The 16,282-nt window shown below is 36.7% G+C and overlaps 1 protein-coding gene across 2 annotated transcripts in view; it reads right to left on the bottom strand.

Annotated features, from left to right (window-relative positions):
• Positions 1-16,052, bottom strand: part of arfgef1 (ADP-ribosylation factor guanine nucleotide-exchange factor 1 (brefeldin A-inhibited)) — a 73,032-nt gene extending 56,980 nt beyond the window's left edge. For both annotated transcript variants that reach the window (XM_058765058.1, XM_058765059.1), the window contains exon 1: positions 15,718-16,052. In XM_058765058.1, coding sequence (XP_058621041.1) covers positions 15,718-15,841 — 124 coding nt within the window. In that variant the 5' untranslated portion in view covers positions 15,842-16,052. The remainder of the gene's footprint in view (positions 1-15,717) is intronic.
• Positions 16,053-16,282: the final 230 nt, after the last annotated feature.

The following is a 16,282-nucleotide window of genomic DNA, read 5'->3' as shown; positions in this document are numbered from 1 at the left end:
TTGGTATTTGCTATAATTAGCATTTTTTTAATTAGCAGTAGTGGTCTAACTACACTTTGGAAGCAGAGAGCTATAACATCAACATTTTTTCCCAATTTACACACTAGTTTCCACGCCAGGTTTCAAACAGAGACGGGTCACGTTGGACTACTAATTGATTTGTCGTCCAACAACCAACTAGCCGAAGTATACTGACATTGACTCAAAAAGCAATTCTTGTATTTTTTATTTCGATATTTTTAGTGGTGGTGCTTTAATTTGCATAGTAATCAATAAAATATAATAAATCATATTAATTTATATTAATAAATTAGTAATAATTAATTCAAATATTAAATACATAAATTATTATTATTATTATTAACAATAGCAAAATTATTAATAATAATAAAAATAAACTGATAAGGAAATGTTGGTCTGCATAAACCTAATGAATAAATTATAATAATAAATTATAACACTAACATCAACAACAACAACAAAAATATACACTACCAGTCAAAATTCTTATAATTCTTTTTTGAAAGAATTATCTTATGCTCATCATGGCTACATTTATTTGATTTGTTTATCTATTTTAAACAGACACCTTATTATGAATATTATATTTTGATTAGTTTTTTAATCTCACCACATACTTTTGAATTGTAGTTTATCATGATTTCCACAAAAAGGTTAAGAAACACAAGTATGATAATAAAAATGTTTCTTGAGCAGCAAATCAGCATATTAGAATGATTTCTGAAAGATCATGTGACACAGAAGACTGAAAATTCAGCTTTGCCACCACAGTTTGTGTATATATATATATATATATATAAGAAATAAGAAAACTTATTTAAATGCACTTCACAATATTATTTTTCTTTTGGCAGGCGATAAACTAGGAAATGCTGTTGTCCTGCATAACCTTCAAGACCATTCATAGTTTGCTGTGTAGTTTAGGTCTCTGACTGGTTTGATTAAACTAAAGTAGCTGTAGCCAGTGTTGTGTGTTCACCGCAGTGCAGGATGTAGATCGGTTTAATCAGTTTTAGTGGTAGACTGTCCCTGGTAAAACACGGAAACCATAGCAACTTGACAATTTCCCAGAGAGCCACAACAAGTACTGTGTTACCTGAAATTTCAACACTGAAAACACCCTTGGTCTAAATTTATCCTCTCAATCTATTGCATTAGATCCATTCAATGCACTTATTTTTCTAATCTTCAGAGAAAGCAGTGAACTGACCTTGAGAAAGACTGGGCTTGAGCAAACAAATCAAGAAAAACAAAATCACAGCCTCCACATCAAAGCTGAACTGTAAAGGAAAATCTTCACAGAAAGTCACCCCATCTAGAGGTTCCACCAAAAATCAAGCTGTTCTGGTACATAATTTTAACTACAGCTGGGCAATATGGCCAAAAAATAAATAAATAAATAAATAAAAACTTTTTTTTAATTTTTTTTTATGTCAGTCGATAATTATCACAATAAATGTAAAAATTTGTTTTACTTCTTTCAGGTTTAAAATCAGATTTTTGCTCCAAAGTGAAAGTTGTAGAAATCAGATGGTTAATTGTGGTTTTAAACTACGCTTTATGGCCAGAACGTGACAAATGGCTCGAGCAGTACGGGTCAGTACAGTACAGTATGGTACGATTCGGGACCGAACACCCTGATCCAGCTTACGCTTCCACCGCCAACAGTACGAGAACAGTACTCTTACTTGATAGGCATGGTGTATGCCGGGAAAAGTAGCGATCGACGATAAGGTGTGACAATAAGCACACAACTCTGCCTCTTTTTGTTAAATGACAGTTTTAATTAACAATAATAGGCATTATAAAAGTATAAGTACACATTATAAGAGGCTTATATAAGAGGAAATAAAGACAAAAGCAAACAATTCAGTCAAACGTATGCTACAAAGTCAGCGCTGTACTACAGTAAAGTTCAAAATAAATATATAAAGTTAAACATAACTTTGTGCTCAGCCAAAACGATATGACCAGGAACAAATAATAGATTCATGAGACCACGAATGCCTGTTAAATATACCCAAAACAAATTGTATCTCATGTTTAATCACAACAGAGACATCAGAGTCAGCGGTAAATGTTGGAAGGACTAGCCAAGCTAAGGCTGCTCTAGGCGGATACAGTTCCGTTTGAACTTTGAACCAAGCGGATAAACGGTCCATGTGGTGCGATTCAAATGAGTAGCACTCTTTCGTTCCACTTTTGGCACATAATCATTATATCGAACTCTCATTATCGTTTTATCCAGGAATATTATATCACGATGATAATCGTTATCGATTTATCACCCAGCCATAATTTTAACTATCTAATTAAAGAATAATTTAATTTTTTAATAATATTTTAAAAATGTATTAGTATTGTGATATTGAATATAGAGGAATGCATCAATTCAACATACATTATTTAAACTGTTTTAATCATTTTTTTTTAATACATTTTGTGTCATTGAATAAACAGAAATTCTGTCAATCATAAGCAATATTTCTATACCTTGATAAATGCCAAAATCTTGATAGTTTGGCCAGGTTTTGTGTGTGTGCGCGTGTGTTACGCTCACCAAGACAGCATTTATTTGATCTAAAAAATACAGTAAAACAGATCAAAATAACAAGGTTTATTTAAAACCTAAATTTTCTGTGACATTATAAACGTCTTTACCGTCAATTTTGATCAAATTAAAGGGGTCATATGACGTTGCTAAAAAGAACATTATTTTGTGTATTTGGTGTAATACAATGTGTTTATGCGGTTTAAGGTTAAAAAAACACATTATTTTCCACATACTGTACATTATTGTTGCTCCTTTAAGCCCCGCTTTTCTGAAACGCGCCGATTTTTACAAAGCTCATCGTTCTGAGAACCGAGGCGTGCTCTGATTGGCCAGCTATCCGGTGCGTTGTGATTGGCTGAATACCTCAAGCGTGAGACGGAAATGTTATGCCCCTTACCGTATTGTGATGGCGTGTCCTGGCGCGACGACAAAAAACAATAAAACCCATTACAAACGAGGCATTTGTTGCATCCAGTGGGGACATAATTACTGATTATAATGACTTATACTGTCTTTTTACAAACATTACCATGTCTGCATTTGTGATCGGAGAAATTACAAACAACAAGCACTACTCTACTCTAAAACTCGCATTTGAATCGTCAGTGGCAAATTCTTTAAATATGAAAACATACTTACAGGCTGTGAGTCAGAAGCGCCAGACTGTCCTTGCAAAGTTGGAATTGCCCCACTTTATAGAAACAGTCTTTGAGCACAGCTGGCAGGCTACAGGTTTAGGAAATAGTCAGGCTCAGGTTCAGTAAATAGTCCTCTGTAAAATGTGCTGCACACACTCGAATATTTGGGTTGAACTGTTCTGGAACAGTGTTGTAAATACAACTTAACCACTGATTTCTAGTTGTGTCCTCTTTTGGAAGCCCAAACAAAGTAGTTTTGCTTTCACAACGAAACACAGCATCTCCAGGACATGGTGCCGGCAGCAGCAACAATACCACAGCGAGAATAAAAATCACGCCCTCTTTCATTGCGTATACGTTTGGGTGGCGTTTTGCAAATCTCCCCACACCGTGACGTAGACATGTGGGGGCGTGTTTGAATGAGCCATTTTAGGTGGGCGTGGTTGAGTCTTAACTTTTATAAAGAATATCTCTTTGGTTTTGAGACTTTAGTCTTTGCAACTTCAGGGATCTTATTTATGCACAAACAGCTTGCAACACTCCAAAGAGAAAAGAAAACTTGAAATCGCATCATATGACCCCTTTAATGCTGAATAAAATAGATTATATTTGAGAACATTATTAGCTGTTTGCTAATGGACTGAAGTAGGAATTAAACAGGAATTTAACTTGCTACCATGCCTGCTTATTCAATGAGCTACACAAATCCTATACATCTTAAAAATCTGATGAGTAGCACAAAACACAGTCTTGTTGTATTCCATACTGATGCACTCTAACAGTTGGCACCATTATAATTTTGAAACACTGCCAGCGCCCACATTTTCTGAGCCGACAGTTGGGACAACATATTATGACACCGCATAAATAAGTTTCTTTTAGTTACCATCAGCTTCAAAGGACTGATATGAAATGTGACTGTGCCACACACCACTCACAATCTCCAACACAAATTGTGACAGATAAATAAACCTTCATACATACATTTTCAATGTGGGGCTTGAATATCTCAATTCAATTACTGTCTAAAAATCATTCAAATGGGATAGCAAGGATAGTTTCAAATGAAAGTATCTATATAATGCATGAGTGTGTCATGAACGAGGGGCACAGAGTTGGCGGTCTACTCTGAATCCGCACTGACCCACATTAGGAGGCGTTTCCGTGTGTACCCTCTCGACTTTAGCAGGGCCTCCAGACCTTCTGCGAATCCCTGGACTGGGACACACTGCATTCCACATAGCCATGGGAAAATAAATAGACTCAAGCAAGCCTACTGTATTCAGCTGCCAGTGAAAAAGATAATATGAAATGGACAATACAGTTTTACTAGATATAATATAGGGATGAGCAAAACATCATATCTTTAAAATTAATTAAAAAAACAATTACCAAATCATAGAAACAAGCTTATTTCCATGGCCATACATTAAAACTGTGAGAGAATGTTACAGAAGCTGTTGTGCTTTAGGATAAAATAAACACTTATAACCAGCATGAATTATGTATTAGCTCTGGATGTGTTGAGATGCTGATGGCGGCTCGGAGATAATTGTACTCTAAGTACAAGCACCGACAGTTCAGCGAGATGAAATAATGTACAATTGTCAAACTATGATGCCACTATCATCTAAAATGCACAGAGCCGTGATTCACTCCAATCAAAGCAATGACACTAGCACAATTAATGGAAACCAAACCTGCAAGCCAATAATTGATACAGTGGGGTTCTAGGATGACCGTGTTCATTCGCTCTCTGGGTGATCTTACCGAGCTATTGCGTAACTGATGGTATGATTACAACCTCCAGGGAGGAAAAAAAAACATTAGTAATGACAAGTATTTTATCAAAATAAATGATAAACAAAACACTAAAACTGTAAATAAAAGTGAATTTAGTCATTGCAACATTATAAAGCCGCACAGTATAAAAATAAACATTCGTTTTGAGATTTGATGATTTACCAGTGTTATCAAATTAATAGCTTTTTTTACAGATTAACTTTAAGTGAACATTAGAGGATGTTAAAGATAATCTGAATGTAAAAATATAGAAAAATGAGCACAAACAATTAAATATCCAGGTAATGGAGATAAATATATGCAGATTTAAAAAAAAATGTTTTGCTTATAACTGATATGACACCAATCAGTGTAATTTTGCTATTGTTTGTCTACCATTATAGTATTGATTATTATTTTGAATTAGCTTTTATTTTTATATTCAGTTTATTTTAGTCATTTAACATAGGCCTACATTTCAGTAATTTGATGTGCTTCTCATTTTTATGTTTTCTTTCAAATATATTTATATATAGCTTTACTTTTCATTGAAGCTGCATTTTTTTTATCCAATATTTATATTTTATTTTATTTCAGCTTTATTTCAATTACTATTTTCAAAAGTTCTAGTTTAGTCATTTTATTGTTTCAAATTATACATTAGAAATGTTGCCTTGGCAATTAATGAACTGAAATAAGTTTAAGTTTTTCATCTTTTTTTCCATTTCAGCTTTTTTTCCAATTACGGAAAAATATTTTTAATACAGTCACGACAATGGTATCAATGTATCATTCACTTTTATTGATAGTATAATCGAGAGATGACAGGAAATGACTTGGAGTGACAGAACTGTAAAACATGTCAGCATCAATAGCCTCATGAGCAGCACGCCGACATGTAGCATCGTTGCGCTTCGGACGTCCCGAGTTCGAGTCCCAGCTCGCGGAACTTTACCGATTTGTTTCCTGTTCACTTTTAATGGATCTTTAAAAAATGAATTAAAAAACACTATAAAACATCTGGAATCAAACCCTCATTGCCAATTTGCGCATAAAGTCTAAACTTGTGGGGACTCGTGTGTCAACCGCTAGGCCACAGGTCCAACATTAAAGATTAAAGAGAGTCTATGTTTAAAAAGAAAACTGAAACTGACTACTTGGTCAGAAAAGCTGGGCCTGCGTGGGACTGCATAAATGCCAAACACGTTGTCATCAAAGATGTCCATGCCCTACCTGAGAATATATCAGCTCTGGAGGTGTCAGTTGCAACTCTAATGAAGCAGAAATAGCTTTACTTTCACTCGTGGTGCATACGGTGGGCCGAGAGCATGCCACGACATGTCACTCGGTACAGCAACACCACGGGGAGTTTCACTCTGCAGGACAGCAGAAAACCCCGACTGTTGACAGTCTCTCTCCTTCATACTGGCAATAATTGCAGGGGAGCTCTGTAATTGCATATTGCTATTTCACTCTGGATCTCGATTGCAGAAGTCAAATATGTATATGCTTGCTTATTGGTACCCTGCTTTGGTGTTTTAGACAACAGCATGGTGGGATCGAGACGACTGCTCTGAGACACCTTCACCTAGGTAAACAACTCTCAGAGCTAATTCAGTCTCCAGTTGCCGGTTTGTTCCATCAATTAAGCAAAAAGAGGATGGTGGCATGTTTTGCAGTACACACATGCTGCAGCTCCAACGCTGGGGAAAGATAAACAGTAGGGTCCTTTGGGAGTTGTGCAGTACACCATGTGATCAACACCAAGGCAACACGGACACACTAATGCAACGACTGCAGACTGCAAGACAAACCAAAAAGAAGCCGTTTGCATAGCCAGAGGGTGTGCGAATGGAGTCCAAGTAGACAGTGTAAGGTGGGGTCTTATTAGGGCATTCTTCGCCTCCTTTTTCATTCTCTGTCATGTGGAATCACTCTGCAACTCTCGAACCAAGACACGAATACATCCAAGCAAAGCTTCTTTCACGAGACATCTACATCCAAGTCCCTCCAGCCCTTGGGAAACTCTGATCTGCTGCCCAATTGATCTCCTCCAGTCAAAGGGTAGGGTGGATTCACATGTTCCCAGATTCAGGACTGAAAGACAGAGGCGGAACGGGGCTGATCCTTACTTGATCATAAGAGTTCACATTGTGATTTGAACACAGACAGTCAGCCGTAAATCTGCTTAAAAGAGGTGACATTTACCAAAACCATTAGAGCTTTCCAACCAATCCCAATCCCATTCTCAACGGTGACTAGTGTTACCTGAGAGCAGTGGTGCGTTTTTTCCTTCACTCCTACAGATGCATTACCATTTCAAAGCACACACATTCACACCGCGCCGGCACACTCGACAACCAGAGAAACTATTTAAATGAACTCCTCTTGCCTTACAAACCTAGTATTTTCGAGAATGAATAAATCCGGCAGACAAGTTTAGGAATCTGAAGGCTCTAGTTCTTATGGGTGGGTTTCCGTTTATAACACTTGGATGTGTTGCAGATCATGGAAAATCATAAGGCTTTTTTTGTTTTTACGACAAGAGGCAAGTTAACCTGTACAATTTTGATCTCAAACTTGTCATTTATGGGGAAAAAACAAACAAAAAAAACCTCTAGGGGTACACTACTGTACCTTATCTTCCCAGAAATATGCATATTTGTACCTTAATGTGTACATCTAAGAATACTGCACCACAATTTTCTGGCAGTGTACACTACCATTTGAAGGTTTGTGGTCAGTAAGATTTTTTTTAATTAATACTTTTATTCAGCAAGGATGCATTAACTTTGATCAAAAGGTACATGATTTTTTTTTTTTTTTTACAAAAGATGAACTTTGAACATTCTATTCATCAAATAACAGAAATGGGAAAAATCTATCATGGTTTACACAAAAATGTTAAGCAGCACAACAGCTATTGTTTTCATCACTGATGAGAAAACCAAATTAGCATATTAGAATGATTTCTGAAGAATCATGTAACACTGAAGACTGGAGTAATTATGCTGAACATTCAGCTTTGCCATCACAGGGATAAATTACATTTTAATTTGCATAAAAATATAAAACATGCATTTTAAATTGTAATATACATATTTTAATGTATAAAATATTATCGTTTTTTACTGTATTGTAAATCTTACCTACCACAATCCTTTGAACGATAGTGTATATATCCTTTGCAAATATCTTTTTGGCCAATTACTAGATAAGGCTTTAAGTGAACACAACCATGCAGACAAACGTGTTTTTGTTTAGTGATTCTGCCCCTTAAAATATAATCTGAATCTAAATTGGGCCAGGTTACAAGCCTGGAGCCATTTCTCACCTGGGCTCCACCTGTCAGTAAAGGTGTAAGTGTCAACCATAAAAGGTGCTATACAGAAGCTGACTGAAATACATGAGAAATAGTTATATATATATAGTATACTGTATATATTTATAATATATATATAATAATGTATTACAATGCATTGCCATTTATGTCTGCATACTTGAGTAGAACATTCTAGCCAAACCAAAACATGAGACAATACAATTTAAAAAAGGGACGCCTGTCAACATTCATCCTTCTCTACTTGCACAAGACCAGGTAGCCTAGCTGTTTAGAGACCTTACACCGTTTTATTTGGCACTTGGTTCCTTGATGATACTGTCATGACGGCATTCTGTCTATGGAAGGTAAACAACATCAGAGACAAATTTGCATAATGTATCTATTTAGCCCACAGTTGAAGTATCAAGCATCCGCCCACCAAATAAGACACAAACCATTTCTCACACACAAACACAAACGCTTCCAAAAAGCAGAGCCACAGTGGAAGGGGAGGCGGTGTGCTCTTTTCACCCGCAGAGATAAACACCCGGCTCAGGTCCTCTGCGCTTGAGAAGGAAGCATTGGACCATTGACAGCCGCATTGTGTAGGAAAAAGAGAAAATACCTAGCTGTAATTAAATTTAGGCCCTGCACAGGAAATGCTGAGGGAGGTTGTCTGGACAACGCAACATGAGGGGCGTGAGGGTGGCCCTGGTGTAGCCCTGCCAACTAGTCACACCAACACTGCGACAACAAGTGCGTGCGTATGTAACCGCATGGATTTACTCTACTGGTTAACAAGCCGTAGTTTCTGAAACAAAAAGAACACTGCGAACGTGGTTTCTGCATCAAAATCAGTGAAACTAGTTCACCGGACCCTGGTTGGACACATTTTTTGGAACCATTTGCATTAGATGTGTTCAGTGTGGCGCACAATGGAATGGAACAAAATGCCAATTGGAGTATTTTAAAATGGTGATTAAGGCAAAAATACCACAGATTTTTCAAATTAGCCATTTTTGGTTATTGCCCAAAACGTGAAATGTACTGAAATTTCAGCAACCAAAAATATTCTTCCGAAGCAAAATGCGGTAAAAATAACGATTGGCGATTACCAAACAGAATGGCGGACAGAGGATTTGGTTTTCAAGCGAAATGTAAAAGTAAAGTACAAGACCAATTCTTAAACCAGAGAAGGTGAACATATTGGTTTTCTTGGCAAACAACAAGCAAACACCGTCAATGACAGTCAATTTATTTTTTATTTTCTTTCTGTTTTCATTGTAAAAAGCCTTTGCCGTTTATCTGACATTTACACGACAGAGGCTTTTTAAAAATGATTTCATTCCACAGTTTGCTAAACTTTCTGTAATTTAAGTTGATATATTATACAGCATGTGGTGTTTGCCATGCCTCATCTTCTTTGTTTTTGTTTATAAACGTTATATAAGCTAGATTGCTATTGTACTAGTACTTATACTTTTATAGTTGTTGGCTTTTCATTAAGAATGATAATGAATCCATCTTTTAAGTATTCGTTTTAGTCTTAGAAAGTGAAAGATGTAAAGATGTAAGTCCAACAGACATATCTTTTCTTGTAAAATGTGACAGCAAAATCGCAAATTCAATTTTTTTTTAAATTTTGTAATACCGGTTTTGTTGCAGGTTTATATACCGGTGTGAAAATTTCCTCACCATCATTGATGTTTTATTAGTGCATCTCTGATTACACATTTTGTTCTATTTCAGGCACATATCACGTCAGCAGTGTGGATGCAATTCACCATGATCAAAACTGATGCTAAACTATCAATATGCAAAATTTGTTCGGCTGAAAAATTAAAAGGCTGGTTTAATTTATCACCTGAAACTCTAAACATAATAAATAGTTCAAATATCCAAATATAATTACCCAAACTTTATTTTCAGCTTCAGTTGTTAGCCTCATGAAAACCTTAGTTTTGGTTTCTGTATTGTGGTTAAAAAAAAGTTTTGGTACATTACTAATTATGTGTTGGCCTAAATTGTCATGATTCTACACACAAAACATCAATTTATTCTTCAAAACATCCACACAGATCAAAGTCCAATAGTAACTACACTCATACCAATATTATAAACATGCCAAAATAGGGCATTCATTTTATGATTTGTTACAATGGCATTTTAGTTGGTACCTTGCAGTCCAAAAGCGTCTATTTGTGATAAAAGTCAACAACATTAAAAACTCAAGTCATCAAAATGACCAAAATGCACATCTTTACTCTAGGGTGCTATAAAGCAAGTTTAGCATCAACCTAAAGTGTCCATAACCACCTACTCCGCATCCCTAACTCTCAATGCAACTGCTGTATGATCTCAAAAACACACAAAAAAACTCTGGGCAAAAATAAGGGGTCGAATGGTATTGTCTCTCATTAGCTTGATGCAGAATTATGATTAATTCAGCACCTGTCAGAGGCTGAATGAGTTACCGCTACTGAAAGATGATGCATTATTTACAAAGGCCAGTAATGAAACAAAGTGTCTGGTAAGAGATCTAAGCAATGCTGGACTTTCATCCAAAAACCTGATCTTTTATATTAAATGGCCAATTTTGTTTTGCTGCACTGCACAGCCACTCTGTAAGAAAACAAATCTGTGGAAAAACAGAAAAGATCCTTAAAGATACCTAAAACGAAACATCATGCAATGTGTAATTTAAAATACAGCTAAAACACCTCAAAAGGACAAAACTGCTTCATTAACATTACATTGTGCCCTATTTTTACAGGTTTTTCATAGAGTGCAGGGCTTTGGTGGTAATTATGGCACAGGTTTTGGGGAATGAGAAGAACGGTGTACCCTGGCAAGGTCTGCAACCTGTGAGATTGCATCTTAATTACAGAAATGCTCCATCTTTTGAACCCTTCCAGACACCTGTGCGAAGATTCACCCTCCATCTAAACGATAAACCCAGGGCCACAAAATTAAATTCATTCACCTCGTTCGCTATGTATGCAGCAAAGCAACAATCCTCACCAGCAGAGCGGGGATAAGCCAGACAGCCACTGCACACGCATTTAATTTATTAACCCACTTTCTTTATTAAGGGAACGCATGCACACATGCAATCATGTCTGAAAAGTTCAAAAATGATCAGAAAAAAACATTTTCCATCTACGTTCTTAGAAGGAACCAAAAATCTGAGGACATTTATAGTGACAGTCTGGCAGCTTTTTTAATGCATTACCCTAGTGAGTCTTAAACTTGTACATTATGCCTCTAAAAGCAACTCAGAACGCTATGATTTTTGTTAGTTGGGATCTGAACTTCACTTTAAACTTCTTCCTTGTTTTGGGCCATTAAGAAACTTTTTATGATGAATAGCACAGGTGCCAACAGGACTCGAAACCGCCTGAAGTGTTAGAAGGCGTGAGTAATATACGATCAGTCTGAAAGCTAAATAATATATGCGGACACCTGATCTTACTGGTTACTCTCAGTTTCTGGACAGGTGTCTTGAAAACAATGTGTGTACATTAATATTAATAGTCCAATGAATCACAATTAGCCTTTTTATGATAGTACAGGCTTTAAACTTCATGTGCTTCTGTGAGATTTGGGCTATTTTGCAAAGACACAACAGGCACTGTTGATGTAAACTCCTCACTGGCTGCGATAGACCATGGGGTCAGGACTCAAAAGGAAGGTTTTTTATACCTGTCAGTGTCTGGTGAACTGGGAAACAGTTATGTCATGTCACATGCAGCATCATACAGTTTCACGAAAAACTGAGATCCTTGCGAGATTTTGTTTAAAATGAATATTGGATGAATAAAATGTACAGAAGGTCAACCTGACCAGTGTTATATTTTCACATGCTATTATACATTTAAAAGGAACAGTCCACCCAAAATGTAAAATTCTGGCATCATTTACTCACCCTATGCTATGGAAATCAATGGGACCATTTGGTTACCAACATTCTTCAAAATAGCTTCTTTTACATTCCACAGAAGAAAGTAAGTCCTGCAGGTTTGGAATATTTACCACTTTCACTTTAATTTTAGTAAAAGAATTTTGTTGCCCCTTTTTCTTATTTTCTTTTTAACTATGTCTACATCGTTTCATAAACGTTTTATTTCAGTTTTAGGTATTTTAAAATATCAAGTTATTAAGAATTTTTTTTAAAAGACCTGGAAATTCACACATTGCAATTTAAATAATTTAGCAACAACAACCATGTATTACACAACATTCCTGGCAAAAAAACCTTGGACTTTGTCGAGGGCTATAGAGTTCTGGTACCATTTCCAGTTTTCACTTTCATGAAATCCTTAATGTGAATCAAAAAATCAGGAGCATCATGTTAGCGACACCACATCAAATCTAAGCCCATTCAAAATATTCAAAAACTAAATCTATATGAGAAACTAGAGCATTTGCAAGAGGTCCCATGATTGCTCAACAGAGTTTGGTTAAGGTCGATGTGTGTACGGTCAGAAAAAAAAGGATCAGACTCAGCCCCGGGGTCCTGTCTACTCAGCCTGAACTGAAGAAGTCTTGTCTAAAAAAGGAAAACGATGAACTTGTTTTACCTGCTCTGTAAGTATTTATTGTGCTTAAGGGACAAGACACTCTCCTTATATCTAGGCTGTCATTAAGAAACCCATCTTCACATTCAGAAAATATCAATACTCCGAAGGAAACATCCACGTATTTCATGACTTCTTTGGCATTCAAAACAGATATTTAAAGGGATAGTTCACCCAAACATGACAATTATTTACTCATCCATGTTTCTCTAAAACGATATGACTTTCCTTAATGTTGTGGAACACTTCAGCATTTTTTGTCCATAAAAGTCGATGTTGATTACGAACAATACTGTCAAAATATCTTCTTTTGTGTTTCCACAGAAGAAAAAAAAGCCACAGGTTAGGAACAATGAGCAAATGAGGATAGAATTTTCATTTTTTGATGAACTGTCCCTTTAAGCCATCACATTTCTTTTAAAGGCTTATTTTCCCAAAGCATACATTTACTTTAAAAGAAAAGTCATACAGCAGACTATTAAACGCTTCAAAAGCTCAGCATGAGAACAGTATGCTTGCTGTATCTGCAAAGAACAATATTTCAAACACCTTACTCAAACATAGCCTCTTAGTGACACATTTTTTCTGAGTCGCCCAAGCAACACTTATCTCTAGACTTCTATTACAGAAACACCAATCATTTTCCAAGATATACAAACTTACTTTCTCTCTCTCTCTCTCTCTATATATATATATATATATACAGAATGGGAGTGCTAAAAATTGTAGATGAAACCAGAGTTCACAGCTTCAAGTGAGGCATGTGAGGCATGTGCCCCCCCTCCAGTGTGACAAATGAACTGTGGCTCGACAATTACTACAGGATTTCTCTAAAGTTCACTGACACATGCTGTAATAACTCAGACATCAAAGCAAAATGCCAAATGCAATCCTACATATGCAAAAACGGACCATAAATCCTGTGCTGTTCAGCAGAAAAGCTCTATATTTGTCTACCACAAATGCTTTTTTATTAGGGATATTAACATAAATAAATGAACTGAGTCTGTAAATAATAAGATTCTTTAACCATTAACTACATTTATTATCCACTTGCCCATTTTACAATTTTCCAAAACGCAGATGTATGTATCAGTCCTTTGTAATCAGAGTAAGCCCATCTCATCTTTTAAGTAGCCAGAGACCAGATTTGAGAGGATAAGGCCTGCGCTGGGAACTTTGTCTTAGTGGTGTAAAAACACAGCTCACTAGATATGATATAAATTATTCACTAACCAGCACAGAGAGAAAGGGTTGACAGTTTTCCCTATGTTTGCCAAGCAGAATGAAATAGATTAAACTTCCTACCACTCCATTTGACTGTGGCTGTCCTTTACATCTTTATATCTTCTTTTACGTGAATTGAATCATGGCCTCTCTGAATATGCAAGATTCTTCCTATATGTTTCAAAGGGATCAAAGTGTCCCATTCCTAAGAAAATCACATCTCTGTGCCTAATGCTTTACAGACTAACTGTAAAAATCACAGTTTGCAATGCAGTAAAGCAGGCTGAACCAACAACTCTGCATTCACAATGCACGGTGCATGTGATTCCAGCCAAGAGCCTGGAAGCCATTGCTTTCTTCCCCCTTTAATAATGCACTGTAATTCAACTTCCACCGTGCATGCATTATTGACCACTGATAATGAGAAATGCATGACAGAGGTAGAGACATTCACCTTATCCCAAACAAGCACTTATAGCCTAGCACAACCCCTATCCTGCAAACAACACTTCCGTTACGCCCATCGCAAACTAGTCTGATTCATTTCAACGAATCGGTTCTTTTGAACAGTTCGTTCAAATGATCCGATTCACCAACTCGTTTGAGTCATCACTGAAAAGTGCGACCGTGCGCATTTTACCCGCTCTTTTTGTATAGTGAAATGCATAATTAGTCACAAAACGCAGCTGTTTATTAATTAAGTACTGATTAAGTTGTGAAGTATGCGTCAAATGTTCCAGCTCACAGCAGAGTGATCCAAACGCTTTCTAATCGGCTCAAGTGAATCATTCAAAAGAGCCGTTTTGAATGAACAACTCGGCGGAGCCTGTGACTGTAAGGCACAATAATTGCGCATCGTTACTAAACATTTTTATAAAGTTTAACCTCCTTCAGAATATATACTCGTCTTATTTAAAGATGATTCAATAGTTCTGCGACAACACCAGTGCGAACAAGCATCTCCGTCTGCGTTTCTCTCCATCTTGCCCAGTCATTGTTGTTATTGTTGGAAATTGAGGATAGTGCAAAACAAATTTCCGCGAATTTAAACGATATGACAGTTTAGTTTGTAACGTTACGCTGTAGTCTTGTATAAGAACTTAGACTGTACGCAAAACTAAAATGTCAATGTTATTGTAATATGACAGGTGGGGTCTTTACATTTAATGATAGACAAAACATGGTCAGTGACACTCAAATGAATTTGAAATGCTTTGAAAGCCTATAAAATGATTGTGTAATTTAACAAGACACACAGCCCGAATAATGAAGGGGCTTTCTCAAGCTCCTGTCAAAGAGGACAAACTCGCCCTGTCAGTTCCTGCTTTCCTTTACCTGTTTCCTCGTTCGTACGTGCACTAAATATGATTTATCCAAGCCAAGAGTGCATAACGATCGACATTTCATGCTAAAGAAGCAGGTAAAGGTTTAGATCGAGGCGTTTTTTCAGGTAGAATGAGAATAACTTCCGCAATGCTGCTGGATTCATGCAGCCGATCTGAAGCTGCTCCGTTTCATTACCGGTAGGATTAAAGCCACACATGCAGATCTTAAACATCTAAAACACCGCGATCAACGCATCGAAATCATACTGACCTAGTGCCACCTCACAGGCTTTGCGCAGCTGCGAGTGATGAGCCTTTTTCACCTCCTTGTCGGCCAAGATCTTTTCCAAAGCTCTGGTTAAAAACATGTTTTTCGTCTTTTTGCCTTCATACATGACGCGCTGCGACGGGGCGAGGAGAACCTGTCCCAATGGAGGCTGGATCCGTGGTTTTTAGATATTCCCGTATGATTGAGTTTTTCTCCGGCGGATGGTGCCCTCAATAGAGAAACATAAATAAAGCCAGAAGGTGGGGTAAATCCCTCAGTTTTCCATCAGCGACCTGCTGCCTGCGCCATGTTGGAAGGAAATGACGTCACGCACGTAAAAACGGCCGCAGTGAGTGAGAAGTGAGAGAGAGTAGAATTTTTAAATATAATAAATTATAAACAATAACAATCAATGGAATTGGGTTATACATAAACAAATTACAAATGAAATAATAATAAATACATAAAAGATAAAAAAAAAAAAATTCCGATCTGTTAATTATGAACTGCGGTTGTCAGATATATCAAACAAGTAAACTCACTTCCTTGTGGTAGTTGTGGTTATAGA

Source organism: Onychostoma macrolepis, chromosome 24 (genome assembly GCF_012432095.1).
Source record: "Onychostoma macrolepis isolate SWU-2019 chromosome 24, ASM1243209v1, whole genome shotgun sequence".
Taxonomy (NCBI): domain Eukaryota; kingdom Metazoa; phylum Chordata; class Actinopteri; order Cypriniformes; family Cyprinidae; genus Onychostoma; species Onychostoma macrolepis.
The sequence above is the reverse complement of the archived record's forward strand: the minus strand, read 5'-3'. Positions and strand labels throughout refer to the sequence as shown.